At 45.8% G+C, this 26536-nt stretch overlaps 3 protein-coding genes across 7 annotated transcripts; 2 read left to right on the plus strand and 1 right to left on the minus strand.

Moving 5' to 3' along the window:
* The first annotated feature begins 18 nt into the window (after positions 1–18).
* Positions 19–3599, plus strand: FAU (FAU ubiquitin like and ribosomal protein S30 fusion). Of its 2 annotated transcripts, none has more exons than XM_054990998.1 (5): positions 19–124; positions 1348–1432; positions 2080–2224; positions 2664–2719; positions 3434–3599. In XM_054990998.1, exons 2-5 carry the CDS (start codon positions 1358–1360, stop codon positions 3557–3559), a joined length of 402 nt encoding a protein of 133 aa, XP_054846973.1. In that variant the 5' UTR covers positions 19–124; positions 1348–1357; the 3' UTR covers positions 3560–3599. The 2 variants fall into 2 exon arrangements, with proteins under 2 accessions (XP_054846973.1, XP_054846983.1); XM_054991008.1 differs by lacking the exon at positions 19–124 and adding an exon at positions 147–309.
* Positions 3600–5642: 2043 nt separating this feature from the next.
* ZNHIT2 (zinc finger HIT-type containing 2) lies at positions 5643–11867 on the plus strand. The gene is given in 3 exon segments (XM_054991061.1): positions 5643–6885; positions 6887–7194; positions 11702–11867. Coding segments are annotated over 2 exon segments (1254 nt in total). The 5' UTR covers positions 5643–5682; the 3' UTR covers positions 6938–7194; positions 11702–11867.
* TM7SF2 (transmembrane 7 superfamily member 2) lies at positions 10818–26536 on the minus strand. 4 transcript variants are annotated; one of them, XM_054991037.1, is made up of 12 exons: positions 26449–26536; positions 25979–26069; positions 24701–24895; positions 24238–24434; positions 22262–22316; positions 21403–21597; positions 20165–20268; positions 18661–18780; positions 16059–16227; positions 15161–15241; positions 14237–14359; positions 10818–11079 (listed from the first exon to the last, which is right to left on the minus strand). In XM_054991037.1, the coding sequence occupies exons 3-12, from the start codon at positions 24753–24755 to the stop codon at positions 10919–10921; spliced, it is 1260 nt and encodes a 419-aa protein (XP_054847012.1). In that variant the 5' UTR covers positions 24756–24895; positions 25979–26069; positions 26449–26536; the 3' UTR covers positions 10818–10918. The 4 variants fall into 4 exon arrangements, with proteins under 4 accessions (XP_054847012.1, XP_054847022.1, XP_054846993.1 ...); XM_054991047.1 differs by having other exon boundaries at positions 20165–20241; positions 26509–26530; XM_054991018.1 differs by having other exon boundaries at positions 26509–26523.

The following is a 26536-nucleotide window of genomic DNA, read 5'->3' on the forward strand; positions in this document are numbered from 1 at the left end:
AGCAGAAGCGCCCGCAGTGCGCCCGCGCGGTCAAAGCCCCGCCTTCCTTTCGCTCATCTGCATGCACGGAGGAACGGCAGTTTCCTTTTCTCTCTGGCCTCCATCTTGGAACGACGCGCCGTGGGTGAGGCTGAAGGGACTGGGTGGGCTCGAAGGGATTGGAAAGACCCGGGAGGGGCGAGGGAGGTCGCTCTGTGGGTTCTGTTCTGACATCTTTCTTAGAGAAAAAAGGAAGAACAAGAAGGTGTCTGAGCTTGGAATCTGAAGAAGTGAGCTGTGTGACTCAGGAAAGCTCATCCCCTACCACAGGTTTTGTTAGTCTTATAAGTGCTACTGGACTCTTGCTCTTTTTCTCCCCCTGAGCTTACACAGAGAGGTCCTACGGGATGAGGACTCCTGAGTTCTCTTTTGGGCGGGGAAGGAGGATAACGAGGGAGGGGTTGGGGAGCCAGCGTGTTCTGAGGGAATAGCGCCGGAGGTGAAAAGCCAGCACTCCCGGCTTCTGTCTATTTGGAGGTTGGGGGCGGGAATCAGAGCTGGGCCCAAATGGGGAGGGGCCTGGTTTATAAATGCTTTTTCGAGTATTTTTCCTCTCCTGCGTCCCATGTATTGGGAAGGGAGAAGCGGTAAGTGTAGCTCTTGGTGTGGGGAAAGAGTTTCTCTCCGGGTTTTGAGGCTTGCAGGCCTGTTGAAGGGGACACTGTTAAGTGCTCGTCCACATGAGCTCTTTTTCCAGGTAGGTGGGCAGGCGAGGCTTTGGGCCGTGAGAGAGGACTCCTGTGTGCTTTTGTGGGTCAGTGGGTGAGAGTGGGAAGCCTGAGTTATTCGGGGGCACTGGTAAGCAAAGATTCCTGTTTATTTAAAGATAATGAATGGAAGGATCAAAAAGGAGAAAAGATAGGAATCCTTGAAACTCTTAAGGAGGAGGATTTGGGTCTCTTGGGGGCAGAAACAGGGTTCTCTCCTACGCTACCCAAGGATGCAGAATAGATCAGTTGGCTGATTTTTCTCCAGGTGTGCTGAGGTTGGTCCTAGTCCAGTTGATAGCACTGAGTATTTGCCTTATCTTTTGCTTGAGAAAAGTAGTAATCTTTGCCTCTGAATAGGAACAGTCTAGGACAGTACTTCTGTGCTGAACTTTGTTCTTAAGGGGGTAAGGGTATACTCATGGTGGCTTTGCAAAACTTTCAGTCAGGATTATGGTTTTCAGATTATATCACTGCCATCTTGAAGTTAATGGAAAGGGGCAGTTCTGGTTTTTTGGGCGGGGGGGGGGGAGTGTCAAATACCCATCTTCTTCCCAGGCATCAGGAATAAGTCCTAATCTCACTGCTCTTTCTTCAACAGAGCTGGAACCATGCAACTCTTCATTCGTGCTCAGAGTCTGCACACCCTTGAGGTGTCTGGAGAAGAAACAGTAGCTCACCTCAAGGTAAGGAATTGTTCGTTTGCACTGTCCTGCGCCCATCTCACCTCCCCCTCCTCTGTACTGTTTGTGCTTGGAGACTTGTACCCTCACTTTTAAATAGTCATTGGCAGTTTACAGCAAATTAAAAAGGAATCTGCTCATAGATGCAATGTGGCTTGGTTTTGGAACCACTAAGAGATGCTGAGGTTGATGATAATGTCTCATCAGCTCTCTGGGGTTGTAGCTGACCATAGTGAAGCCTACAATAAGCCCAGGGAAATCAGCTCCTCAAGATAGTGTGATGATGTGTCATGGGTGTGTGTGTGGGGGGGCGACCACTGTCATCTTTATGCATTCCAGTTTCCATGTGTCTGCTCAGTGAAAAAGGTGTTGGTATGTTTACCTTTGTTGCTTAGGGATGCTAAATTGTGATCCGTGTAGGTATCAGATTTAGAGTTGTGAAGGAGTTGTCTTATAAATGGGATTGCTTGAATCTCTGAAATAATTTTTTTGGTCACCATTGCTAGTAGCTTGTGTCACTGGAGACCATAGGTTTCAAATGCCTGCTCAGCCATTAAGATTACTAGGTGACCTTGGGCCAGTTGCTTGTTCTCCTAAGGAGTAGGCTGGAGCTCTCTTGACCTTTCATACTGAACTTCTTTTCATCTTAGGCTCACATTGAGTCCTTGGAGGGCATCGCACCTGAGGATCAGGTGGTTCTCTTGGGTGGGACTCCATTGGAAGATGATGCCATCATTGGGCAGTGCGGTATCAGTGACCTCACAACTGTGGAGATCGCTGCACGCATGCTGGGTGGTAAGTATGAAGTCCCTGGGGGATCAGGCATAAGCTTTCTATTAAGTCCATCCAAATTGGGTGGAGCAGGGTGGGAGGGAAGGGGCAGGATGAAACAGTGGCAAGATGCTACATGATTACTGTAGATTCTCCCAGAGAATCTGGACAGTGTCCCTGTAAAATGATATTGGCTGGAAAACAAAGTTCTTGTTTCTTTCTTGGAATATCTTGGGATCCTTCATTGTGTTCATTTCCCCTGGCTTTGCTGGCAATCTGTCTCCTGTGAAGCAATTCAGTATTCATCATTTGGACCCAAATGACGTTTCACTAATGAAGACCAGAGGGTTCAGCAACCCAAATTTTTAAAAGTTGTTTTCTTAGGCTTTTTCGAGGGGAATGCATTGTTGAGCAAACAGATAGTGGTCTTTATTGCAATTTTTTTTTTGTCTTCTCTTCCCAGGAAAAGTCCACGGCTCCCTGGCTCGTGCTGGCAAAGTGAGAGGCCAGACCCCCAAAGTAAGCAGCCTGTTATGACTTAAATGAACATTGTGGTTGGGAGTTTATTTCTTCACATCCTTCAGTTTGCTCATGACGGGTTGTTGCAGACTATCACAAATGGTGACTTTCAGGTAGTTGTTGCTGATGGGAGGAGGCTGCCTACTTGTGCTGAGTTCTCCCCTTCCTTCAGCAAATGGAGTGATCGCAGCCTTCTGAATGTTCAGGTGGTAGCTTTGCCTCTTCCCAACTGAGTAGGACACGGAAGAGGAGTCCTTTCTTTTTGATCTGGCTTGTCCTTTTGCTGTATGTGCCTGCACATTGTACAGATGCACCAGGCCTGGCCTCCTTTCCTTCATTCAATTGGATGTTGGTTCTTACAACTTGGAGCTTATCTAGTCATAGTCATTGTTCACCTTGACTCTAGATTTCACAGGTGGCATGGTGATTTTGTGCATAAAAAACCACATTTAGCAGAGGTGAACTCTCGTGGCAGTTAAGACCTGTTTCCTACCAAGTTTCTTTGCTTGAACTACTGTTGGACAGCCAGAAATCCAGCATTTATAGGTTTTGTTGGCATGGGTATATACACTGGCAGGGAAAAATCCAATGAGGGGGTGGGTGGAGCAAAATCGTGGTAACCTGGTAAAATGGTTCTTGGGAAGGGTGGAAGCTATAGGATGGTGAAGTTTCTGCCCTGTGGGCTGACTCCTGCTTGGTTTTTTCTTCCCCAAGGTTGCTAAGCAAGAGAAGAAGAAAAAGAAGACTGGCCGTGCTAAGAGACGCATGCAGTACAACCGCCGTTTTGTCAATGTTGTGCCAGGCTTTGGCAAGAAGAAGGGCCCCAATGCTAACTCCTAAAGAGCACCCAGTTACCTAATAAATCTGATATTTGCTTGGATACTCTCCTGGTTTGATTTCTCTTTGGGATAGGTGGGGCTCTTGGCTTCTTCTTTGTTTATTGGTAATAGGGCTTCATGACATCTGGGTTCAGTTCTGTAGCTAATTGTAGCTGAGTAGGATTGTGCTGCACCATGGAGAGATCTTCAAGCCCATCAGTCATGACCAGGAGAATCCTGCTGGATCAGCTGAAAGGGCTGTCTAATCCAGCCTCTTCTTCAGAGATCAGTCAATGCCCCCAGAAAGCCCACAAACAGTGAATGTAGACAACCACCTTCCCCTTACAGCTTGTCTCAGTCCCTGGTATTCAAGGGCATTTTTTATTTATCTGTTTAATTATTGTCTGTCTTTCTGTGGACTAGACAGTGCCAATCAATACATTCAACAGCTAGGGACATTTAGTGGACAAATAGGGTAGGGGATGCAGAAATTTGAAAACAAGCATAAATCTGAATATGGAGATAAAACACTGCTGAAACAAAGCAGAAATGATGGTTGTTGTGGGTTTTCCGGGCTGTATTGCCGTGGTCTTGGCATTGTAGTTCCTGACGTTTCGCCAGCAGCTGTGGCTGGCATCTTCAGAGGTGTAGCACCAAAAGTGCTGGCATCTTCAGAGGTGTAGCACCTTTTGGTGCTACACCTCTGAAGATGCCAGCCACAGCTGCTGGCGAAACGTCAGGAACTACAATGCCAAGACCACGGCAATACAGCCCGGAAAACCCACAACAACCATCGTTCTCCTGCCGTGAAAGCCTTCGACAATACAAAGCAGAAATGATTTAACACTGCAGAAAGCTCGGTAGGAGCATATCTACATCAGATGGTACCCAGTAGTACAGTCTACAGTCTGTTTACCAAAGCAAGTCTCTGCTTTTTTTTATGGCACAGCCCTATTAACTAAGAAAGGACCTGAACAATTCAGAAAGCCAGGAGAGGGAACTTTTGGTTTCCTGTGTATACAGAATTTGAATTTTTATGCTGTCATACTCCGATACAAAGAATCCAGTTTTCAAGACATTGGGGAGGAGGGTGGAGAACTGAAGCTCTGTCACCATCTTATGTGAAAACCAAGGAAATCACTAGTCTGATATAGAGACGAACGATGAACTGTAATGGGGTTCAGATCTTTCCGGTAATATGAATCCACTGGGCAGCCACCTTTCTACAAAACTCAGATAATAGCTTGCATAACGGCTTTTCTAGGGACTGCAACGGGTAATACGTACTAAGTCCTTTCAGTATTTCAGTATTATTTTCTCTAAGCAAAATGGGACTTACACAGCAATGGGCAAAATAACTTTCTCAAGCCTCAAACGGGTTCAGTGGTGAAGTACCGCTTCCTAGTCACTCAGGCAATAGGGCTATGCTGTAAGATGATTCAAAAGGACGGATTGTCCTTTACTACTGGGAATTAACTGTTGGTCAGGCTGCACCTGGAATATTGTGTGCAGTTGTGGACAAAATCGAGAGGGTGCAGAGGAGAGCGATGAGGATGATCAGGGGTCTGGAGACTGAGCCCTACAAGGAAAGGCTGAGGGCCTTGGGAATGTTTAGTTTGGAGGAGATTGAGGGGGGACATGATTGCTCTCTTTAAGTATTTGAAAGGCTGTCATTTGGAGGAGGGCAGGGAGCTGTTCCAGTTAGCAGAGGGTAGGACCCGAAACAATGGGCTTAAATTATGTGCACAAAGGTACCAGCTGGATATTAGGAAAAACTTTTTCAGGGTCAGAGTAGTTCAGAAGTGGAATCAGCTGCCTAGGGAGGTGGTGAGCTCCCCTTCACTGACAGTTTTCAAGAATAGGCTGGGTGACTGATCCTGCAGTGGGCAGGGGGTTGGACTAGATGGTCTGTATGGCCCCTTCCAACACTATGATTCTGAATATGCTCCTACTGGGTAGTTTCTAAGTGATTAAATATGTCATGTCAATTTACTTATGTTTTGCTTCAGTTAATAAGATCAGGGACATGGTTGTGACCTCCCGCTCAATATTTCACGTCACGCTAAATTGGCCGATCAAACGGCCCGCGTTCGCGCCCCAAGAGTCTTGGTAATTTAACCAGCCCAGGAACCGCCCAATCGGCGTATGATTGGCCCCTCGACGATGACTATGGATGCCACAGGTTCGAGCCCCGCGGCCGACCCTTGCTGCGGGTTGTGCCTAGCGGAGCGGGCTCCTTACACCTGCCCGCGCTGCCACCTGCGTTTCTGCTCCGTGCCCTGCTACCGGGAGCACGGCTCTTGCGCCCAGGACTTCCAGCGCCGGGAGCTGCAAATCCTGCTCCAGGGCCAGCGGGAGGATCCGGCCTCTCAACGCCGCTTGAGGGAGGCCCTCCTCCGGTTGCAGGACCTACGCGAGCCCGGGGATGCGGATACCCAGCTAGGCCTCGATCCCAGTGTGGAGCAAGAGCTGTGGGAGCAACTGAGCCCTGAGCAGAGGAAGTGTTTCCAGAGGTTACTGAACAGCGGGGAGATCTCGGCTCTCTTGCCGCCTTGGAAACCTTGGTGGACGGGGGGCAGCCGTGGGGCAGTGCTGGTTCAGGAACTGGGGGAGCCCTCTGAGACCCTCCACACCCCTTTGCAACAACCGGCACCCTCCCAGTGCACTGGGGCCTTGCAGCGCCCACACACTCCAGTGCCTTTGCAAGAGACTTTCCAGAGCCCTCCACAGCCAGCGGATGCATCGAACCCAGTGCCAGTGGTGCCCGGGGTCATCCCACCTTTGCTCAGCCTGACCCGTTCGCCTGTCTCCCCCCTGGTTTGCTTCCAGCTGCCCAACGTGCTATACGCCTATGCCTATTCCCTGGCGCTTTATAACGGGGATGTGGAGGAAGATCAGCTGCTCCCTGAGTTTTGTGAGACAGTTCTGAATGTCTCGGGTGCCCTGGGGGCCAAGCAAGGTTTCAGCTCCACCGCAGAGGCTCTGCAGGCCGCCCTGCAGGCCATAACCACAGGGCGATACCCTGAATGCCTGCTGGGCAATGCTGGAGTGATGGCAGCTGTGGCCCAGATCTTAATGGGGGAATGCCAAGCCAAGCAAAAGGGGTACAGCTTGGCTGCCCTTGCCCACCTTTCCAGGTTGCTGAGCAAGGGCAAGAGGCGGATGCCCGTTGGGGATCAACCTAGGCTGTATGCTGCCAAGAAAAAGTGTGCATTTCTTTTGTCCTGGGTGAATGATAATGAAGGGGAGTTAACCCTCCTGGCCATGGAAGTGCAGAGGGAATACAAGGCCCATTTGGACGCAGTCAAGGAGGTGGGAGCTGTCACCCAGGAACTGGAGAAGATGTGGGGGGGCCAAAGTGCCTCCCCCCAAAAAGCCCTTGATAGAAGAATTGGATTGAAGGGCTAGACTGGAGGCTTGGAAACTGGCACACCTGCTGGCCTAGGGGGGAGAACGGATTCTCCCTACTGAAGATTGGATTAGGGTTTGAGCAGGAATAAATGCCTTGTGAATAGGAAGTTGATCTCAGATTAGTCACAAGCACAGATGTCCAAGTGGAATTGATTAGCACCTTTTCTTTTTCAGGGAAGAGAACACCTTGAAACGGAGCATAGCTGGAGTTTTGAGAGATGTGGGGAATCAGGCTTGTAATAAAATGTAAGCTTCTTGCTGTGCCATCTGTTTCCTTTCTAGATTCCTTTTAACCCAATTAAGCCATTCTTGATTGTGAGAGAATAACAAATGTAACAAGAGTAGACCAAGCAGTGTTCAGATGATGAACTTGAACTTAAAATGAGCAAAATGGCATTTTTTCCTAATTATTTTTAAAAGGCTCGGCATTGAGGAGCTGCCAGTGGGGAAAGAACCTTACGTCTGCCTGTTTCCGAAAGTAACCAGACAAATACTCCTGAAACCTCACAAGTTCGGTATGAAAGTAGCAGCCAAATCCTGTTGTTGGTTCCCAGCACCTAGGATTTGTTGGAAGGCCACTTCTGAACATGGGGGTTCTTAGCTCTCACATTTTATCACTTTTGTCCACTGTAAAATGTGTTTAATTTGTGGGCAATTGATTCAGGACAGATAAAGATTCAGGACTTTTTTCCACTCAAAGAGTAATTAACTTGAGGGATTCACTGACACAAGATGTGGTGAGGACTAGTAGTTTAGTTGGCTTTAAAAGGGGATTACACATGTTCACAGAGGGCAGGGTCCATCCATGGCTGTTAGCCATGATCACTAAAAGGTTCCTCCATGTTCAGAGATGATAACCTGAATATTGGCACTGGGGCTGCGGGGCAGCAATAGGAGCAGGCTTTTACTTCCATGCTGTGCTTGTAGGCTTTTGCGGGGGTATCTGATTGGCCACTGTGTGAAATGGGGTGCTGGGCTAGAGGGCCCCCAATATTGTACCATATCTATAACGCCTCAGCTGTCCCTGTTATCCATGGCAGGACCCTGTTTTCAGGCCCTGCCCCTGATAAACCACTGTCCCATTTTTTTTGCCTTTTGTTAAATCTTCGTTAGCTGCTCAACTTGTCATGTTTGTGCTCCCATCCCCACAGTATGCAGAAGATAAATGTCCTTGATCCGTAGTGCACATCTATGGAAGACGTGCAAGCACTACCCAGATTCTTTTTTCTGCTGCCGTTCCTTATTGTTTCTGTTTCCCTGAATGTCCTAACTGGTGTTCGTTATTGTACTTTGCCCAGTAAATGCCATCAATTACATGGTATTTTCAATTGCACTGTGTAATCCGCCTTGGATCCCAGTGAGAAAGGCAGACTATAAATAAATAAATATTTTCACATGCTGAAGTAGGGATAATCAGGAAAGGGACTGAGAATAAAATTCCCAGAATGGTAGTACCATTATACAAGTTGCTAGTGTAACCATTGTTAGTTCGGCTTGCTGCATCTCAAAAAGCTAGGGAAGGTGCAGAAAAGCATAACCCAAATGATTGTGGGTTTCAAGTGCCTGTCCTATGAAACAAGGGCAAAGCATCTTCCCCTCCTAGAAAAGGCAAGGGGGGATGCAATAGAGGCCTACAAACCTACGCATGGTGTAGAAAAAGTGAATGGGAAAATTACCCTTTGAAAGTGACTGGCAGCGGATTTGGGATAAAAGTTAGTACTACTTTAACCACCTATTGTGTGGGCTGGTGGAACTCACTGCCACAACATGTGGTGATGCCTACTGGCATAGTCTTCACATAAATTACATTGTGAGCCACCTTGAGCTTCTTTGATAGAAAAACAGAAAATAATTTTTTAAAGTAAATAAATGATAATAAACTCAACTCTGATGGCTGTTAACGAGAGCTGATCTGGTTTAAGATTATCAGGTGCTGGGGAGTAGGCAGGTGAGGTTTGCAGGCCCAAACTACACATAAGACATGTCCTGTGTCCTAGTTCAACATCCTGTTTTATATAGCAGCCTACCAGTTACCCTAGAGAGCCAACAAACGAGGCATAGAGGCCAAGGCTTCCCCCAACGTTGCCTGGTTTGCAGCCTTTGTAGGTGGAGGTTCCCTTCATTCACCATGGGTAGTTGCCATGGTGATCCTCCATGAATCTGTCTAACTTTTAAAAGCCATCTATGCTTGTGACTGTCACTACGTCCACCTTTGGGCTTCTCTGTGGCACCTGACTGGCCCCTGTTGGAAACAAGATATTGTACTAGATGGACCTTTGGTCTACTCTTACGTTGTTAGGTATATCTTGTTAGTAAATGATTGTCTAGGACAATTAGATTTTTGTAGTTTGCTTTTAACTAAAAGATCAGGGTGAACTTCTTGGCTTTTAAATCAACACAGGGCTTTCTTTTGCAGAGCAGATAGATACAGCAACCAGAGTAAATCCTTTAGCAAGGGATAATACTGGGCTTGAGGGCCTGAACAGTGATTCTGGTTGTGTGAAGAGATATGTTCTAAGCCTGTGCCTGAAGGGCACACATCTCCACTGTCTCCACCCTACCCACCCACCCCCAATGTCGCTGGAAGGTTTATAAAAATAAGACTCCAACATCCAAAAGATGTTTAATAAAGTCTTTATTCAAATAAGTTACTTTCCCTCCTTCCACCTCAAAAATCCCAAGGTAATAACCCCATTATTCCTAACCCAGCCAGGCCCTTTTCAGTAAGCAAAACCCGATTTCATATCTGAGTTTACTTTCAGCCCTGCCAAAAGATTGTTCTGCCACGAATCCAAATATTATGTTGAGATTCTCCTCCACAGGTCTTTGCACTTTCCCTGGCCCTTCAATATATCCTTTATGTCTCCTTGAGTTCTTACAGGGGTGGGTGAGTCTACACAAGTGGCCTCTAATAAAATGGCATAGATTTCTGCAAATATTTTTTTTGGTTATAACACTGCACAGTCAATCTGAAAGTGATATGTTAAAATGTCTTCTCTTTGACCCCATCAGGAAGGATTCAGGAAGTTGCACTAACGTCCTATTTGCCTTCTGAGAATAGCTAAGAAATGCACTTTTTGAGTTTCAAAAGCTCATTTATTATAGCAGAAACTCTAGTTGCATTATCAAAAGTGATGCTTGTTAGAAGCTAAAATCCAGTCCCCAAATATCAAGCATTCAAGATCCAGATTTGTGAGCATTTTCTTTTCAATAATTTTAGCTGTTAGATGATTTTATTTTCCTAAATTAGCTTAACAATGATTCATGTCTCCTAGTGAGTATAACTCGGTTCGCTGTAAATAGTGCTCTGTCTTCTGCACCGCTTGATTGGTATCCCATCCACTGCAAAAATTGTGCATCTTAGGAAGCTTTACTTTTAATTTAAAAAATCCTTCTGGCTTCAGAGCTTGTAGATGCCTTGTGAAGTCTTACTAGACAGAGAGGCTGGAAAAGGACTTGCAGTGTCCAAGGGGCCTTTAGTAGAGTTGTTGCCCAGTCCTGGGGTTCCAGAAGCAGATGCTCAAATTTGCATCATTAATTCCAGTTGCAGGATCTGTTTTTCTTTACACAGTTAGAATATTTTGTTATGAGCATAGGGTCTGCCCAGCCCTGTCCATAAGCATCCATGGGTAAGATCTGTCCATATTCAGGATTAGTTTTAAAAAATGGTAATTGCGAGATGAAAGTAACCTGATAGGGGCAGACTGGGAAACCAGAATGGATTTCTGTTAGTGGGAGAAGTAAACCATGTTGGTTGCGAAGGCAATCATCTTGCAGTCCCAGTAAATGGTAAAACACTTAGATATCTGGAAACAGAACTGCCAGCATTCTTACGTGGCTGCTGCAGGACCCTGGAAAGACAGTGGCACCTCTTTGTCTTACCTACCTGGGTCCTTTTGGCATGAGCTTTCCCACAGCCATGCAGAATATGTGTCATTGTGATTAGATTGATTGCCAGCCAAGCAGCTACTCAGTAGAGATATGGGAAGATCCGGTAAGGGACACGGCGGCAGTATTCCTGCCAGGCTAAGCCATACTTCCTCAAGCACTGGTGTTCGTCCCTGGCTTCCCGGTGGATCAGAAGCACGGTAAAGTAGAAGATGTAGAAATAAGGCAGGATGTGGCTAATACCTGAGAGAAAAAGGTGACCCATGAGACAATGGGGCAATGGTAATTCTCCCTACCTCTAATACAAGAAGTATATCATTTCAGTAGACAGGGTAGGGGGCAAAATTTAATAAGGAAATAAGGTTCTATGGATGAAATTCCAGGGAATATGGAAGATTAAATTGTGACAGTATATTTTATAGCGTTTACGTGGTGGAGAGTACCCTCAAGTCATAAGTGACTTAAGGCGACTCCTGGTGGTGTTTTCATGGCAAGAGACTAATAGAGGTGATTTGCCATTGCCTGCCTCTGCAACCCTGGTCTTCGTTGGAGGTCTCCCATCCACTTACTAACCAAAGCTGACCCTGCTTAGCTTCTGAGATCTGATGAGATCAGGCTCACCTGGGCTATCCAGGTCAGGGCACAAGCATTTATAGTGATTTTTTTAAAATTACACATAGGAAATAGAACAACAGGTTGGATCCAGACTAAACTGGCAATTTCTGCCAAATCCCCATTGCTACTTCAGACCCCCTCCCTGTCATTCCAAAGGGTCCCCCTGTTGACATAATGAGCCAAGAAGCATGTGTGCATCTTGCTGTTTAGGTCTGTCTGTCATAACTGATGTAATAGATCTATTTGACAGGTCCTTGGATGATGCAAGAGCGAAGAAACAGCTTAGTCACCTCACCTGATGTGCTGGGATTGGACACTGGGGGGTGCTATATAAGCCAGCTGTGTCTGGTGTAAGTGTGGAGCTTGTTCCAGTAAGTGTTAGCGAAGCACTTTGACACTGAGAACAAAGTCTTGTAAATAAGTCACTATAAAATAAACTGTACATACACTTTTACTACTACAAGTGTGTGGAAGCCTTATTTATAGCTCAGCTACAGTTCAAACCACGCTGTGCCAACACCCCCATGCCCCAGGAGCAGCATTTTGTGTAGATCAGGAGGCTGCAATGGGAGAGGGGAGGCAGGACAGTTTAATTCTGCCATTGGAAGATTTAATCTGGGTCCAACCCAAGGTCATCAAACCAAGGGATAAAATAGCCCCTTTTTGTTTTTAAAGCAAAGGGTTTTGTGTTTTTGGCATGCAATTATAGTTCAAAAGCCCATTTAATTTTCAGAACGATAGAAAAGAGAGCCAAAATATTTGGCTACAGATAGAGTGGTTCTCTGGGGAATAAGCATGTATGGTCTGAAACATGGGTGATAGAGAGAAGGGAAGATGCAACAACGCAACCTGTTTAATTTAGATATGAGTGGTAAGCGGCAGTACTGCAGCCCAAGCTCTGCTCACGACCTGAGTTCGATCCCGGTGGAAGCCGGGTTCAGATAGCCGGCTCAAGGTTGACTCAGCCTTCCATCCTTCCGAGGTCGGTAAAATGAGTACCCAGTTTCCTGGGGGTAAAGTGTAGATGACTGGGGAAGGCAATGGCAAACCACCCCGTAAAACGTCTGCTAAGAAAACGTCGTGATGCGACATCCCCCCATGGGTCAGTAATGACTCGGTGCTTGCACAGGGGACTACCTTTACCTTTACCAAAAGGAGACCTAAAGCAGCTTATACCACTGTTCTCCCCTCCTCAGTTTTATCCTGACTGTGAGGTAATTCAGACCGACAGTGGGTGACTCTCCCAAGCTTCTATGACAGGGAGGGGATTAGAACCGGAGTCTCCGAGATCCTAGTCTTGTGCTCTGATCATGATGAGGAAAACTCAGCATGGGTTCTGTAAGGGAAGATCTTGTCTCACCAATCTGTTAGAGTTCTTTGAGGGAGTGAACAAACAAGTGGACAAGGGAGACCCGATAGATATTGTTTATCTTGACTTCCAGAAAGCTTTTGACAAAGTTCCTCATCAAAGGCTCCTAAGTAAGCTCAGTAGCTATGGGATAAAGGGCCAAGTCCTCTTGTGGATCGAAAACTGGCTAATTAATAGGAAACAGAGAGTGAGTATAAACGGGCACTTCTCACAGTGAAGGGTGGTGAGCAGTGGGGTGCCACAGGGGTCGGTATTGGGTCCAATGCTTTTTAACTTGTTTATTAATGATTTGGAATTGGGATTAAGCAGTGAAGTGGCTAAATTTGCAGATGACACGAAATTGTTCAGGGTGGTGAAAGCCAGAGAGGATTGTGAGGCACTCCAAAGGGATCTGTCGAGGCTAGAAGAGTGGGCATCCATGTGGCAAATGAGGTTCAATGTAGCCAAGTGCAAAGTAATGCACATTGGAACCAAAAATCCAAAATATAAATACAAGTTGATGGGGTCTGAACTGGCGGAGACTGACCAAGAGAGAGATCTTGGAGTCATGATAGATAACTCACTAAAAACGTCAGCACAGTGTGCGACTGCCATAAAAAAAGCTAATGCTATGCTAGGGGTTATTAGGAAAGGGATTGAAAACAAATCAGCCGGTATCATAATGCCTCTGTATAAATCGATGGTGAGGCCTCATTTGGAGTACTGTGTACAGTTCTGGTCGCCACACCTTAAAAAAGATATCATAGCACTGGAAAAAGTACAGAGAAGGGCAACTAAAATGATTAAAGGGTTGGAACACTTTCCCTATGAGGAAAGATTGAGGCGCTTGGGGCTCTTTAGCCTGGAGAAAAGACGACTGAGGGGAGACATGATAGAGGTTTACAAGATAATGCACGGGTTAGAGAAGGTAGAGAAAGATGCGTTTTTCTCCCTTTCTCACAATACAAGAACTCGTGGGCACTCTATGAAATTATTGAGCAGTCGGGTTAGAACAGATAGAAGAAAATACTACTTTACACAAAGGGTGATAAACACATGGAATTTGTTGCCACAGGAGGTGGTGGCAGCTACAAGCATTGCCAGCTTCAAGAGGGGACTGGACAAATATATGGAGCAGAGGTCCATCAGTGGCTATTAGCCACAGGAGATAGATGGTATTCTCTTTGTGGGGAGGGGTGCTCTGTTGTCTTGGTGCTGGAAGGAAGGCAGTGGGAGGGCTTCTGGTGTCCTGGCCTCACTGACAGTCCTTTAGATGGCACTGGATTTCTAGCCACTGTGTGTGACAGAATGTTGGACTGGATGGGCCACTGGCCTGATCCAACATGGCTTTGCTTATGTTCTTATGTTCTTATCATTTCACCACTTGGCTGACTTTGTATTTAGCAGCTTTCTCGAGGCTTCCAACTTAACACTTACCACAAGGCAGGGACCAAGCAAGAGCCATGATGAGGTCCCCCAAATAGTTGGGATGCCGCACAAACCCCCACCACCCTGACACCAGCAGGCGCCGCCCAGTGGCTGTGGGGATGGTTCTGAGTCCTGGAACAAAGAAAAGGATTGATGGTTAATACTTTTCCACAATGGGGAGGGGGGAGTTTCACTGCAAATTCTGCATGACAGCAGATCTCCCTAGACACAAAAGCATGAAATCGTCAGAGTTCTTGCACTACAAGGAGACATTTTTTAAAAATCCTACATGTCTGCAATGGGATTGTTCCAACTCGGCGTTAGGCACGTTTATAAATGCTAGCACTTTAGGTCATTTTCACACCTCTTAAGAAAACAAATAGCATGGATTCTCTTTTGGGAAAGGGACCATCGCTCAGGTGTTGATTATATTCTTTATTTTTTATTTGCATCCCACTTTTCTCCTTCATGGGAATCCGGACCAGCTTACAGCATCATTCTCTCTACCCCCTTCCCCTTTATTCTCACAACCACCTTAGATGCTAGTTCAAATCTCTAACCCCATGCTTTGAATGCAGAAGTCCCCATCTTCAAACCTGGCACCTCCACTTAAAAGTATTGTGGGTAAAGTATTGTGAATACCAGGGACTGGAAAGACCTCTGCTTGAAAGCGTGTATTTCTCATTAAACTAAATGAATGCACATTTCATTCAAAGGCACGGGCAAATGGCCACCCTCTAAGCTGAATAACTACCAATCTAAAAACAAGTTCCTGGATATAAATCAGGTGCACTTTTTCCTCTATAAAATGTTATATTCGCTTTTTATAAAAGTGCACAAGAGACAGACAAGTCAACTGATGTGAAAGCATGCTGTGTTCTGTATAACACCTGGCAGTACAAAATGAACAAATTAGCGGTCAGGATTACAAACCAGCTACTTTGGGGTCAGCAGGATTCCGGCGGAAAGTGTTCTTCTGGGAGTTAGCGCTGCGGAAGATAGAATAGCCAAGGCCTGTAGGGTAAAGTGCGAACAGAGACCGATGAATGACCAGAAGAAATGTGAACACGGAAGGAGAAACTAAGGGAGCCCCAAGAAACAGTTACCAGGAGAAGAAATAAATACCATATTTACTAGAAAGGAAGACTAGGGACTTTTCCCCCATATGGGCCATCCAAAAAAAGGGGGGGGGGTCATCTCATATTTGCATATAAGTTACAAGTATGTACAGTAATACAAAATCGTTTTGTGTAAAATTTTTGGAGGGGGGGAGTTGCCTTACATCCAGGGTAATCTTCTTTTTGGATAAATATGGTTGTATGCAAAGTATTTAAATATATCCAAACCTGCGTATTTTGGTCAGACCACAAAATGTTGCATTTCATGGTGCATAATTTGAATTTCATTTTAGTACCCAGCTCAGTCTGTAACCAATACAATGCCTCTGAACGTAAAGATGCCATCAAGCCATCTGGCCTCATAGAAATTGATCAAACTATCTTCCAATTGATTTACTGATGAAAACAAATATGATTAAGAAGATGAAGCAGGCTTTAATTTAATTGTAAGCAAAGTCATGGAGTATGCAGAGCAAGTCCATTGGTCAGACCCTTGTTAATGGCAAAGATCCTTACAAAAAAAGAGACCTGAGAAGGAGGGAATTTATTCTGTAAGTGCTTGGCAGCATGCTTGGGTATTATTACTTCGTATGTTCAGGGGCCACATTCAGAAAAGATCCTGGAGCGTTCAGTACTGATGTATTCCAGTATTATCAACCACTAAGAAAGGATCATGAACTCAGCACTTTCGATTAAAAGTGTCAAGTACTTACCGTTTAGCAGGACGATGCCTCCAGCCACAGGCAGGCTCAGCTTCTGCGGATGACTGACTAGGAAGTAGGACTGGAGACTGTACAGAAAAGGCACCCAAGCCAGGTCCCCAAAAGCCAGCATGAAGCCAAACCCTTCGTGAACTATGTCCATGGTGGTAAGGATGGCCTCCTTGAGAAAGAAACAAGGCATATCGAGTCTGGTCAACTAGGCTGTGGCTGTGGCTCGGTAGTAAAATCACTTGCTTTGCACACAGAGGGTCTCATGTTCAATGCCCAGCACCTCCAGTTAATAAAAGGATTAGACGGGTGCTGTGAAAGACCTCTGCCCAAGACCTGCTGCCAATCTGAGTAGACTGAATGACCTTGATAGACGAATGGCCTGACTTGATATAAGCTAGCTTTATGCAGGCAAACCCCCCGTTCTGAGAAATCATTAGTGTTCTCCCACCCCACCTTTATTTTCACACACTCCAAGTAGCCCTATTTTCTGGTCTCAGGACTTCATGAACCACTGTCTTTAGTCTTTTTCACCTGCCTTGCTACAGTTTTCTATGCATGTATCAGTGGAAGGTTCAGCTCTTGTCCTCTGGCTCTCAGGAAGTTAAATCTCTCAGTGGGTGTGTGAGTGCCACTTCTTTCTTGTGCACATCTGCACAGATGCAAGCCTATAAACACTAAGGGCCAAGCTACAAGTGGAGCGCAAGTGAACAGGGAGGAATACACGTGAGTCTGTTCACTTGCCATTCAAGTGTAATTCGCCACTTGTAGCTTGGCCCAGAGGCACCGTGCCGTGAACAGCCTTCTGTTCCACATATTGCAATAGCAGAGATATTTTGAACTGCTGGTAGGGTAGGATAATGATGTTTTCCTAGCATGTCTTTACCAAAATCATCCTCTTGGCTTTGAAAACAGAGCTGGAGAAACTGTTATGAGATGAAGGAATACAGCAGGTGTACTTGTGCCTTTATATGTGTAGGGTGGGCTGACAAAAGTGATCCATGGAACGACAGGCTGTCACAACAAGTTAGAATGGTACATCCAGAGAAATCACTTTGGATTACTTGAGGAAGTATGCCAGGTTGCATACGGCAGGGCAGTGGCAAATTTCTTTCCCCAGGACCATTCCTTGCTAGGCTTGCCAGCCTCGAGGTGATAGCTGGAGATCTCCAGACAACAGAGATCAGTTCCCCTGGAGAAAATGGCTGCTTTGAAGGGTGAATGCTATAGAATTATACCCCACTGAGGCCCCTCCCCTCCCTAAACCCCATCCTCTTCAGGCTCCACCCCCAAAGTCTCCAGGAATTTCCCAAACTGGACCTGAAACCCTGTTCCTTGCCACAGTATAAAAGGCAACATCTAGGCCTGCGCAACTTACTAAGTCCATTACAGAGCATCAGCAGGGCTGGATCGAGGGGGGCAGGGGGGGTAGTCTGCCTCCGACGCTGTCAGGGAGGGGGTGCCAGGAGCAGCTGCCAGCTGCCGGAGCACGCAGGCGGCAGCATGAGCAGCCTTGCAGTCCCCCGTGCTGCCTTTCGCCTGCTCTGCGGGACAGGGGGCGGCCAGCTTGCCGCGCACCCCCTGTCCTGCAGGGCAGGCAAAGGGCAGCGCGGCCGCCCACACCATTCACCTGCCCTGCAGGAGAGGGAGCAGCCGGCCGCCCCCTGTCCTGTGGGGCAGGCACATGGCGTGGGCGGCTTCCCAGTCCCGCACGCTGCCTCCGCCGCCCTGTGTCGCACTGGGAGCATGTGCGCGCTGTGTGCACGCGCAAGGTCAGACTAGGGTTGCCTTGGGCACCGGCAACCCTAGATCCGGCCCTGAGCATCAGCCATGTACGGAAGCCTGCCAGGTCCCTGACCACCCCTTCCCTGCCATTTTGGAGTTCTGGGCAGGCAGCAAACACAGGAAATTTCTTCCTGGTGGCCACACTACATGGCAAGTGGCACAGTATATTCACTTGATAGTGAGCAGGACCTGCAAAGTCCTATCACAGGTAACGGAGCCTAGCAAAGTGGTGCATATTTTGTCCACTTGCCATCAATGTTGTGCAAGCATGAAATGTTGGTATCAGATATTCAGCATCCTGCAGATCTCAGCTTTTGGATTCTGTTTGTTGTAAAACAGGTTTCTAGCTTTTTAAAAATCTATAGTAAAATCCAGGGCTTTTTTTCAGCTGGAACTCTGTGGAACGGAGTTCCAGAACCTCTTGAAAATGGTCACATGGCTGGTGGCCCCGCCCCCTGATCTCCAGACAGAGGGGAGTTTAGCTTGCCCTCCGCGCCATGGGCGGAGGGCAATCTAAACTTCCCTCTGTCTGGAGATCAGGGGCGGGGCCACCAGCCATGTGACTATTTTCTCCAAGGGCAACCCACTGAGTTCCACTACCTCTTCTCTTTTCTCAGAAAAAAAGCCCTGGTAAAATGTATAGTAAAAAAATCAGCCCTGTCTTCAGTTACTGGCTGTTCTGAAACCAATGGGATTAGAACCTAGGACTTCAGATTCTTTAAACTCAAAGATAGGGGGGAAACCACACCAGAAATCACCAAAAATGAACCCTCACCCAAGCTTCCAGGCTAGCATGGATCTTTCACTGTGTTGAACCTACCTCGTTCCAAAAGGAGTCCACTACATAGAGAAGTTGGAAACCGTTAACGAGAATCATGGCCAAGGAAGGATTACCCCTCAGCTCTGTCTCCTTCACTAACATAGCCATGTTGATCAGGGCCTAAGAGACAGCAGAACAGAGGAACGCATCAACCACAGGATGTTTGTGAGTCACTGCCCTGCTCTCTCCCCATCCATTTCTCTTTCGTTATATCCCTCCCACCATCACCAGATAGCTATTCCTTTAACCCAACATAGCACATTTAAGTAAAGCAACTGTTCCCCCTGATGGCAGATTCAGAAGAATGCAGTTCAGCGCACTATAGTGTTGTTCAATTAATGCCCACAGGTTTTAATGAAGAGGTGGTGTTTTTAATAGCTTCAAAGCAATGGGTTATTTTTAAAAACCCAAAGCTACACAACTTTTAATTGTGCACAGTCACAACTTAATGATGCATACAAATGATCAACAAATGCTTTCATTCTCGACAAATTGCCCATTGGGACTTAAAAGCCATTTCAAAGCAGGCACCTATTGGGATCTGAACGTGAAATCTTGCTTATGTAGTTCCAAACCTCCTGATAGGCTCAAAGCACCCTTTCCTTACTCTCCTTCTTTGCCCCGATATCAACGTGGCTGTCCCACTAATCTGCACTGCATTTCCTTTGTGAGTTTCAGACTACAAGCAAGCTTCCCCAATATAGCAGCAACCCAGGATGGCTTCTGGTCAGGAAGATTGCCTGGCAGGAGAGGCTTAAGTCCCCATCTGCCTACACTCCAGGGTCCCAATCCATGTACATTTTGGAATTAAATTCCCAGCACGGAACTCCCAGAGCATGCCTGGCTGAAAGTTCTCAGGGCAGCCACATGGGGATCTCAAGGGCTGTTTCCACACTACCCACCTTCATGTGGAATGCCATGGAACGTCGCAAAAAAACCCACGGAAGATAGCGTCTTCTTGCATGAGTTCTGTGTGATGTCGCACAAAACTCACGCAAGAAAACGCTATCTTCCGTGTTTTTCACAACATTCCGCATGAAGGTGAGTAGTGTGGAAACGGCCACTGCCTTTGCAATGTGTGAATCAGGCTTTAGTTCAGGGGGGTCCCCAACATGGTGCCCGTGGGCACAATTGTACCTGCAGACACCTTTTGTGATGCCTCCCCAAGTATTTTTAGAAAATGGGTGGGGCCAGGTGGGACTTTTGCAAAGCATGACCATTGGATTATTGATTGGTTGTGCAGATTTTTAAAAATATTAATTTGGCAGAAGCTGCTTTCACAGACAAAGATCTTCACTATGTGACTGGAGGTAAACTGTAGCAGCCATTTTGTGGCTGGCTGTGCCTCCTGCAGCAGCAGCCATTTTGCGCCAGCCATTTTGTTGCTGCGTCCACCACACTGTGTCAAAATTCCAAATGTGCCCGCAGCTCCAAAAAGGCTGGGGCCCCCTACCGCAAGCCTCCCGCTTTCTTTCCCCACCACCTCCAGCACAGTGATGCCTACCCATCCGAGGAGCCCTGGGCGCAGCTCACAGAAAAACTTCAGGTCAAAGGCACCAATGCGCGGGTTCAGCTCATGGCCTATGAAAAAGTCATAAATGGGGTTTCCTAGGGAGGGAGAGATGGGAAAACTGAGGATCCAAAATACTTCAATGTTTTCTGATACAACCCTTTGGGCTGTCTCTGTTATTTGCCCCCATTGAATGAGAAAATGTTATCAGAAGGTGATGGTTCTTGTTTTTCAACATATACACTCAAAAACAAGGTGGAAAATGTTTCAGTCTCCCACAAGACATTGCTGTTGCCCTGGAAGTCTCCGTGCGTCATCAGCAGCAACCAAAACTCTTCTCAAGAGTGAAACCTTTTTTTACAGTGAGTTTATGATGATCCCATGGGATTTTCGAGGCAAGAGACTTTTAGAGGTGGTTTGCCATTGCCTGCCTCTGTGTATCAATCCTGAGCTTTCTTGGTGGTCTCCTGTTCAAGTACTAACCAGGGTAATTCTCATTGTGTTTTAATTCACACAGAAATGGCAAAGTTCTGCTGCGTGCTTTGCATTCCATGGACCTTGAGTTTCTGTATTTATATTTTCCCCTCTAGACCCAAAGAGACATAACAGCACACAAGCTGCTCTGAAAGAGTTGGCCAGCCACTACCAATCTTCCCTGGGAGATGGAGGGGAATTCAGGGCTGATTCTAAGGCATAAATCTTGAGGTACTTCTATGAGGTCCTATAAGCCTGGCCTGTACCCTGAAGAAACTGATTGCGCACCAGAGATGACTTCCCAGAATCCTTTGTAACACACAAGTTCTAAAAATCAACACTGAAAAATATTTATGTTTGAAGATCTTTGAAAGCCAATTCCTAGTAATATTGGTTTTGAAAATCAGCTTAGGGAATGCACTAGAAATGGACACTGAGATGGCTTTACAGCGGGATTCAACAAATTCATGTCCATTGACAGCTATTAGCCAGGATGGCAGTGTGGCTGGAATAACAGTTGCTAGAGGGAGTCAACACAGCAGGGGGAGATTCTGGGCATTTGACTGCTATCTTCTTACATTATTCTTCCCTCCCTCTCCCAAACCCTCCACAGCTGTAGTATTCACATGTTAGTGCATGTGTTCAGGCATGTCCTTATGCACAGATCCCTGAAAATATGGGCTTCATTAGGGACGTTCATGTGGACACTTCTGTCCCTTTGAAGCGGCACATGAGATTCCACGGAACGTAGAGCTCACCTGAATTCCCACCTGGAGCCAGTGCTGTCCCTGGGGCTAGGAGGGCTTTGAGATAGAGAAGGATGCTGAGCCCAAATGCAAGGACAGATGCGGAGAAGGCAAGTTGCAGTAAATGGTCATAGATGTAGCTAAGGCGCAAACCTGCAGCCATGCCAACCCCCACCACCAAGGCTGTGATCCACATGGCATGGATCCCTGCCAAAGGAAAAAAAAAACAGTTTAGACAGAAGGAGGACTGGCTGTCCTGAGGCTGCTTTAGGCACAGACGTGAGCACTTGAAGTTGCCTTCTGCTGCCATCTGCTGCCTTTCCAAGTAGACAAGAGTGACCTTTGATAGACTAATGGTCTGACCAATCAGGCAGCTTCTTCAAGATGGTAAATGGAATTTATACCTGTAGCAAGGTATAATAATAGGGGGAGGGGACAGCTAGATAGTGGTCCTTGTTATGCTAATAAGGGTGTTACAAGTATGAAATGCTGAAGGAAATACCTTAGGTGGGCCACAGTTAGGAACAGAGCGCTGGAGCATAAGGGAACTTGGTTTGATTTAGCAATTTTCCACGATCATAGGGGTACAGGAAAGCAAGATTAATCAGATTATCCTCTGCTTGTATGGAGAAAATATTAAATGTTTCTTTTGGGGCGTAAAAGTGGTATTTGCAACTGATGAAGGGAGCTTTGACTCTTTAAGGTGCTACTGGACTCGAATTTTGTTCATAGACAAACACAATGCAATGAAATATTAAAACATTGCTCTGTCCATAAAGTATTGCTTCCCTTCAGAACTGACTTCCCCTCCTGCATCGTACAACCTGTATCTCAGGCTCTAGCACGATCTCCATTTTCCAGGGGTACCTACCATTAATACGGTACTGGAGCCGGCTCTTGTCTCGAAGAACAATCCCTTCTGTGACCTGTTAAAAAAGTATACAAGAAGCAGGAAGGAGAGTTTTATTAGTAGGGTTGTCCCAGAAGTACGACATTAGAGAAACCTATTTTGTGGAACAAAAATATTACAAAAAAAGATAGTTTGTAACAATATGATCCACTTGCTAGAGGGCTGATCTTAGAACTCCCAAAAGTGCTGGGTTCAGATCTCACTTCTGCCATGACCCCCATTTCATATCCTCGGAGAAGTCACTGTGAGTTAGTCTCAGTTCCCCATGGCTGTAAAATGGGAAGAAAAGTGACTGGCATCATAGAAAAATATTTATTGTTATATTAGGAACTAAACTTTTCTCCATGGAACTCACAGTATGAGCTGTGAAGTAGGTTCAGTTTGGGGTGACTTGTCTGAAACACCCTGTTATGCTTCGGGCATCAGCTAGGCCTCTTTCCTTTGGATTTATTGGGTGAACTTTTTAAAAAAATGATTGTGTACAGTTGTTGATGCTGTTGACATAGATTCAAAACATGATTAATCGATTGTTAGTGCTATAATTAATTAATCAATCAACATAAATGGTGCTTTATGGGGTAAAACACTAGAATTCATGTCCTTGGCCCATGGACCCTACAATCAAAAATTTAAAACATAAAGGAATGGGAGAAAATGGAAGTGCAGGTAAATAGGGGAGGAATCTGCATTCAGTCCAAGTTTGAGAGCTGTTTGAGAGCTGTTTGCATCTACTCCTCCCTCCCCTCCTCTATATCTGACCAGTTTCTTCTTGCCCTCCATGCATCTGACGAAGAGAACTGTGATTCTCGAAAGCTTATGCTACAATAAAGTTGGTTAGTCTTAAAGGTGCTACTGGACTCTTCGATTTTGCTACTACAGACTAACACGTCTAACTCCTCTGGATCCAAGTCCAAGTAAAGACACATTTACACACTTAGCCTCAGTTTCAGTAGGGGATGGGGACTATGGGCTTGTGGCAATCACTAATAACATCAACAATTATTATTTTTATAAGCAAGGAACCCTCAAGGACTTACGGGGGGGAGGGATCTCATTTTCCCCTGTATCCCCTCTCCTGCGATTGTCTCTTTCTCTTCCTTCATAGCCCCCATAGCTTCTTCTCTTTTCTTGCTTCCTTCTCGTCTTCCCATCCACCAGCCAACCTACCTTTATCTGCTCCCCCGACTTCAGCTTTTCCTCCTTCCCTTACTCTGGCAACCTCTCCCTGGGAACAGCCTGGCTGAGCTATGCAGTGGCCCCTAGTACAAGCTGAACATAGTTGCATGGTGGCTGTTAGGCCAAGCCCAGTTGCGTAGGGGCCATTGTGCCTATCCCTGGTGAGTCATCCTCCATCAGGGGATGGAGGATGGGATCCCTTCTAGGGTTGTTTTTGCCTCCAAGTCCAACCCTGCTTCCCCCATCCCAACCAATGGCTTTGCCTTATAGAAATCAAGACTTGGAAGGCTCAGCAATATTGTTGTGGTTGTCCAGCAATCTCCAAATGACCACTAATTGCTCAGTGGACATTCTTTTCCTAAAGCTATAGGCATTGTTTCTATTATTTGGAAGAGTTTCAATCCTCCCATTTATTTATTTTTTAGATTACAATTTTTACTGTCAATTTAGAACTTCAGATTTGTAAAGAAATGTGTCCCTAGCTCCATTTTGCAGGTCTATTAATTCTCACTTTATGATCTGGTTCAGAATTAGATAGATAATTACGTTTATAGAGATTACTAAAGAAAATCAGGGATGTTCCCTTAAGCATGTTAGGATTCTTGGGTAGGTCTCCATTACCCTAACCCATCTCACAAGGTTGTTTCTCTAAGCTCTTTAGAGGAAACTGAGACCACAATACGGCAATTTGCCCAAAACCAGGCAATAAAGTCTACACATCACAGCAAGCCAAAAAAAAAAAAAGGTCTAGGTCTTCTTACCTTCCCTGTAGGTAGCATATACAGAAAAGCCTGCAGCCCTACCCAGGCTAAGACCAGTGCAAAGTCTTGGGGATTCCACAGGGAGCGGAGCGTGGGCAAAGGCAGGGGGAAATCTAACAGGCTGGCCTGTTCTGACTTGCAAGTCAGTAACAGGCAGAAGACGGTGGCCGGCAATAGGATGAGGAGGAAGGCAGCACCTGCAACAGAAAAGTATGTTAGAAAAGGGGTTAGAAAGGGGGAAGATGTAGTGCCTTGGGAAGGAAAACTAAGAGCAAAACAGAAACCAGATTTGTGAACGGGGAGGTAATAGGATAGCTATTCCAGATAAAAAATAAAAAGGTATTTTTGTTCTCTCAGGCAGCAGTGTTTGGAGGGGTCATAAACACCCAGAGGACATCTGGGCTCCTGTCTATTTTGTCCCCCTCCCCGCCGTCCTCCACCCACCCTGAGTTTTCCTCCTTACCTAGAACGCCCCCAAATTCCAGTTCTTTGGTGCGGGGAATCTTGTGTCGATCCATTGATCTCTTGAACAGGTGCCAAATCAGCTGTTGAGAGCAGGCAGCGTTGCCAGAGAGCAACAGAACTCCTGTGTTCTTTTTAAGGCTTGACTGGCGTATAATCAAAGGGCAGGGCTTACTCACAAGCCATGTGCTTGGACCTGAGGAAAGAATCCATATTGACCAAGTTTTATTTCTTCTTCTTCTTGGATACCCAAATTAAGTTCTTTTAATATGAATAAGTGACTTCCTGGTTAAGACTCAACTATATCTTCTCGTGCTTATGATTGTCAAGAGGATTAGAACCCCCTCCCTTAATTTAATTCTGCCTTCTGACAGTGCATCAAATGTGGGCAGGGGGTAATTTTGCTCAGGAGCTTTTCTTCTTTTAGAAATGAATCACCAGAAGAATATGCATGGAGCCTCTCTCTCTTTCTACTGAGTCAAGCCAGCCAGCCTTCCTACACGTTCAAGTTTATTGGCTTGTAGCTGGAATTCAGGAGTGGAGCGTACAGCCTTCCAACTGTTGTTGGGATCTGGCCAATGTCTTTTGTTTGAAACAAATAATGATAAGCATGTGTCCCTGAGCACGTGCAGAGTGTTCCTACTGAGGGAGATATTCTAGAAGTGATAAATGAGATTTTGCAGATTTCAATAACAAAGAACACAGAACTCCTACTACTGAATTTAAATATGGAAGATGTTCCCATGCAATATAGAACGCTGTTATTTTACATGACAACAGCGGCAAGAATAATGTATGCGCAGAAATGGAAAGTGCAAGAAATACCATCTATTGGAGAGTGGATACAAAAGTTGCTGTACATGGCAGAAATGGACAAAATGACAAAAAGGCTGAGAGACCAGAATTCTGAAGAATTTTTTAATGACTGGGGGCGATTGAAGGAGTATTTGGAGAAAAAGTGGGACGTGAAGGGGAAACTATGGCAATTTGAAAGTTACTAATTGGGGGAATTATTAGAGATAGGGATCTTTATCATTTAAAGTGAAGTTTTAATTATTGTTAAGTTTAAGTTTTGAATAGATTTGATTTTAATGGATATCAATTAGCCTATTAAGGAAATAGGAGATAATAATATATAGAGAGAATAGATAAGTAAGTTATAGAATAAGATATGGGTTGGAAAGCTGTTGGAAGTCTGAGAAAAAGGGGGGAGGGAAAGGGTGGGGGGAAATTGATACTTAGGTTTTTGATTAAAAATTTAATTTGTATTTGTACTCACCTAATAAATTTTTTTAAAAGACAGAGTGTTCCTACTGAGTTAAGCATCCCACTCAGTTTCTGTCCTAATCTAGGATCTGGGAGAAGGCATTCTGGAACAGAGAGGACTTTACTTGCAAACTTTTTTTTTAGATCAGCACCTCTTTCTTTTTATAAATTAATTGCTGGTGTCCCACTTTCCTTCCTAATAAACTTTACAGGCTCCAAACTCATTTGCTCTTGGTAATTATCCCAGTGTAGTTTTTAAAAAGAAGTATCAGTAAATGCCAAGTATGCTTTCTTTCAGTTTAACACCTACCCTGCTGGGTAGGTGTGCCCCAGTGTGCCCCAGCTACACCTGGGTAGGTGTGCCCCAGCAGGGAAAAATAGAGATGGCCATATATCCTTTCTTGTTGTCTGATCTTGATGGGGGATGGGGTACCCTGCCCCTAAAGTGCTGCAGTCCACCTGCTCAGGCAGTCTCAGTCTTACCTGTCTGGTCTGCAAAGGACTCGGGTATATTCCTGGCTGTGGACCACGGATCTTGCTCACCTGCTCGTCAACCTGCCTCCTGTTATCC

The sequence above is a fragment of the Eublepharis macularius genome, chromosome 1 (assembly GCF_028583425.1).
Source record: "Eublepharis macularius isolate TG4126 chromosome 1, MPM_Emac_v1.0, whole genome shotgun sequence".
Taxonomy (NCBI): Eukaryota; Metazoa; Chordata; class Lepidosauria; order Squamata; family Eublepharidae; genus Eublepharis; species Eublepharis macularius.

What these genes read in the sequence shown, in the direction of transcription:
- TM7SF2 (XM_054991027.1), bottom strand. Translation starts at nt 24,755, where the DNA reads ATGGATCGACACAAGATTCCCCGCACCAAAGAACTGGAATTTGGGGGC. An exon ending in TGGACTCCTTTTGGAACGAG is followed by an intron (nt 16,228 to 18,660) that starts GTAGGTTCAACA and finishes TTCTTTCTCAAG; the next exon opens with GAGGCCATCCTTACCACCAT. An exon ending in AGGCATCGTCCTGCTAAACG is followed by an intron (nt 15,242 to 16,058) that starts GTAAGTACTTGA and finishes TTTACCCTACAG; the next exon opens with GCCTTGGCTATTCTATCTTC.
- FAU (XM_054990998.1), top strand. Translation starts at nt 1,358, where the DNA reads ATGCAACTCTTCATTCGTGCTCAGAGTCTGCACACCCTTGAGGTGTCT. An exon ending in AAACAGTAGCTCACCTCAAG is followed by an intron (nt 1,433 to 2,079) that starts GTAAGGAATTGT and finishes TTTTCATCTTAG; the next exon opens with GCTCACATTGAGTCCTTGGA. An exon ending in TGAGAGGCCAGACCCCCAAA is followed by an intron (nt 2,720 to 3,433) that starts GTAAGCAGCCTG and finishes TTCTTCCCCAAG; the next exon opens with GTTGCTAAGCAAGAGAAGAA.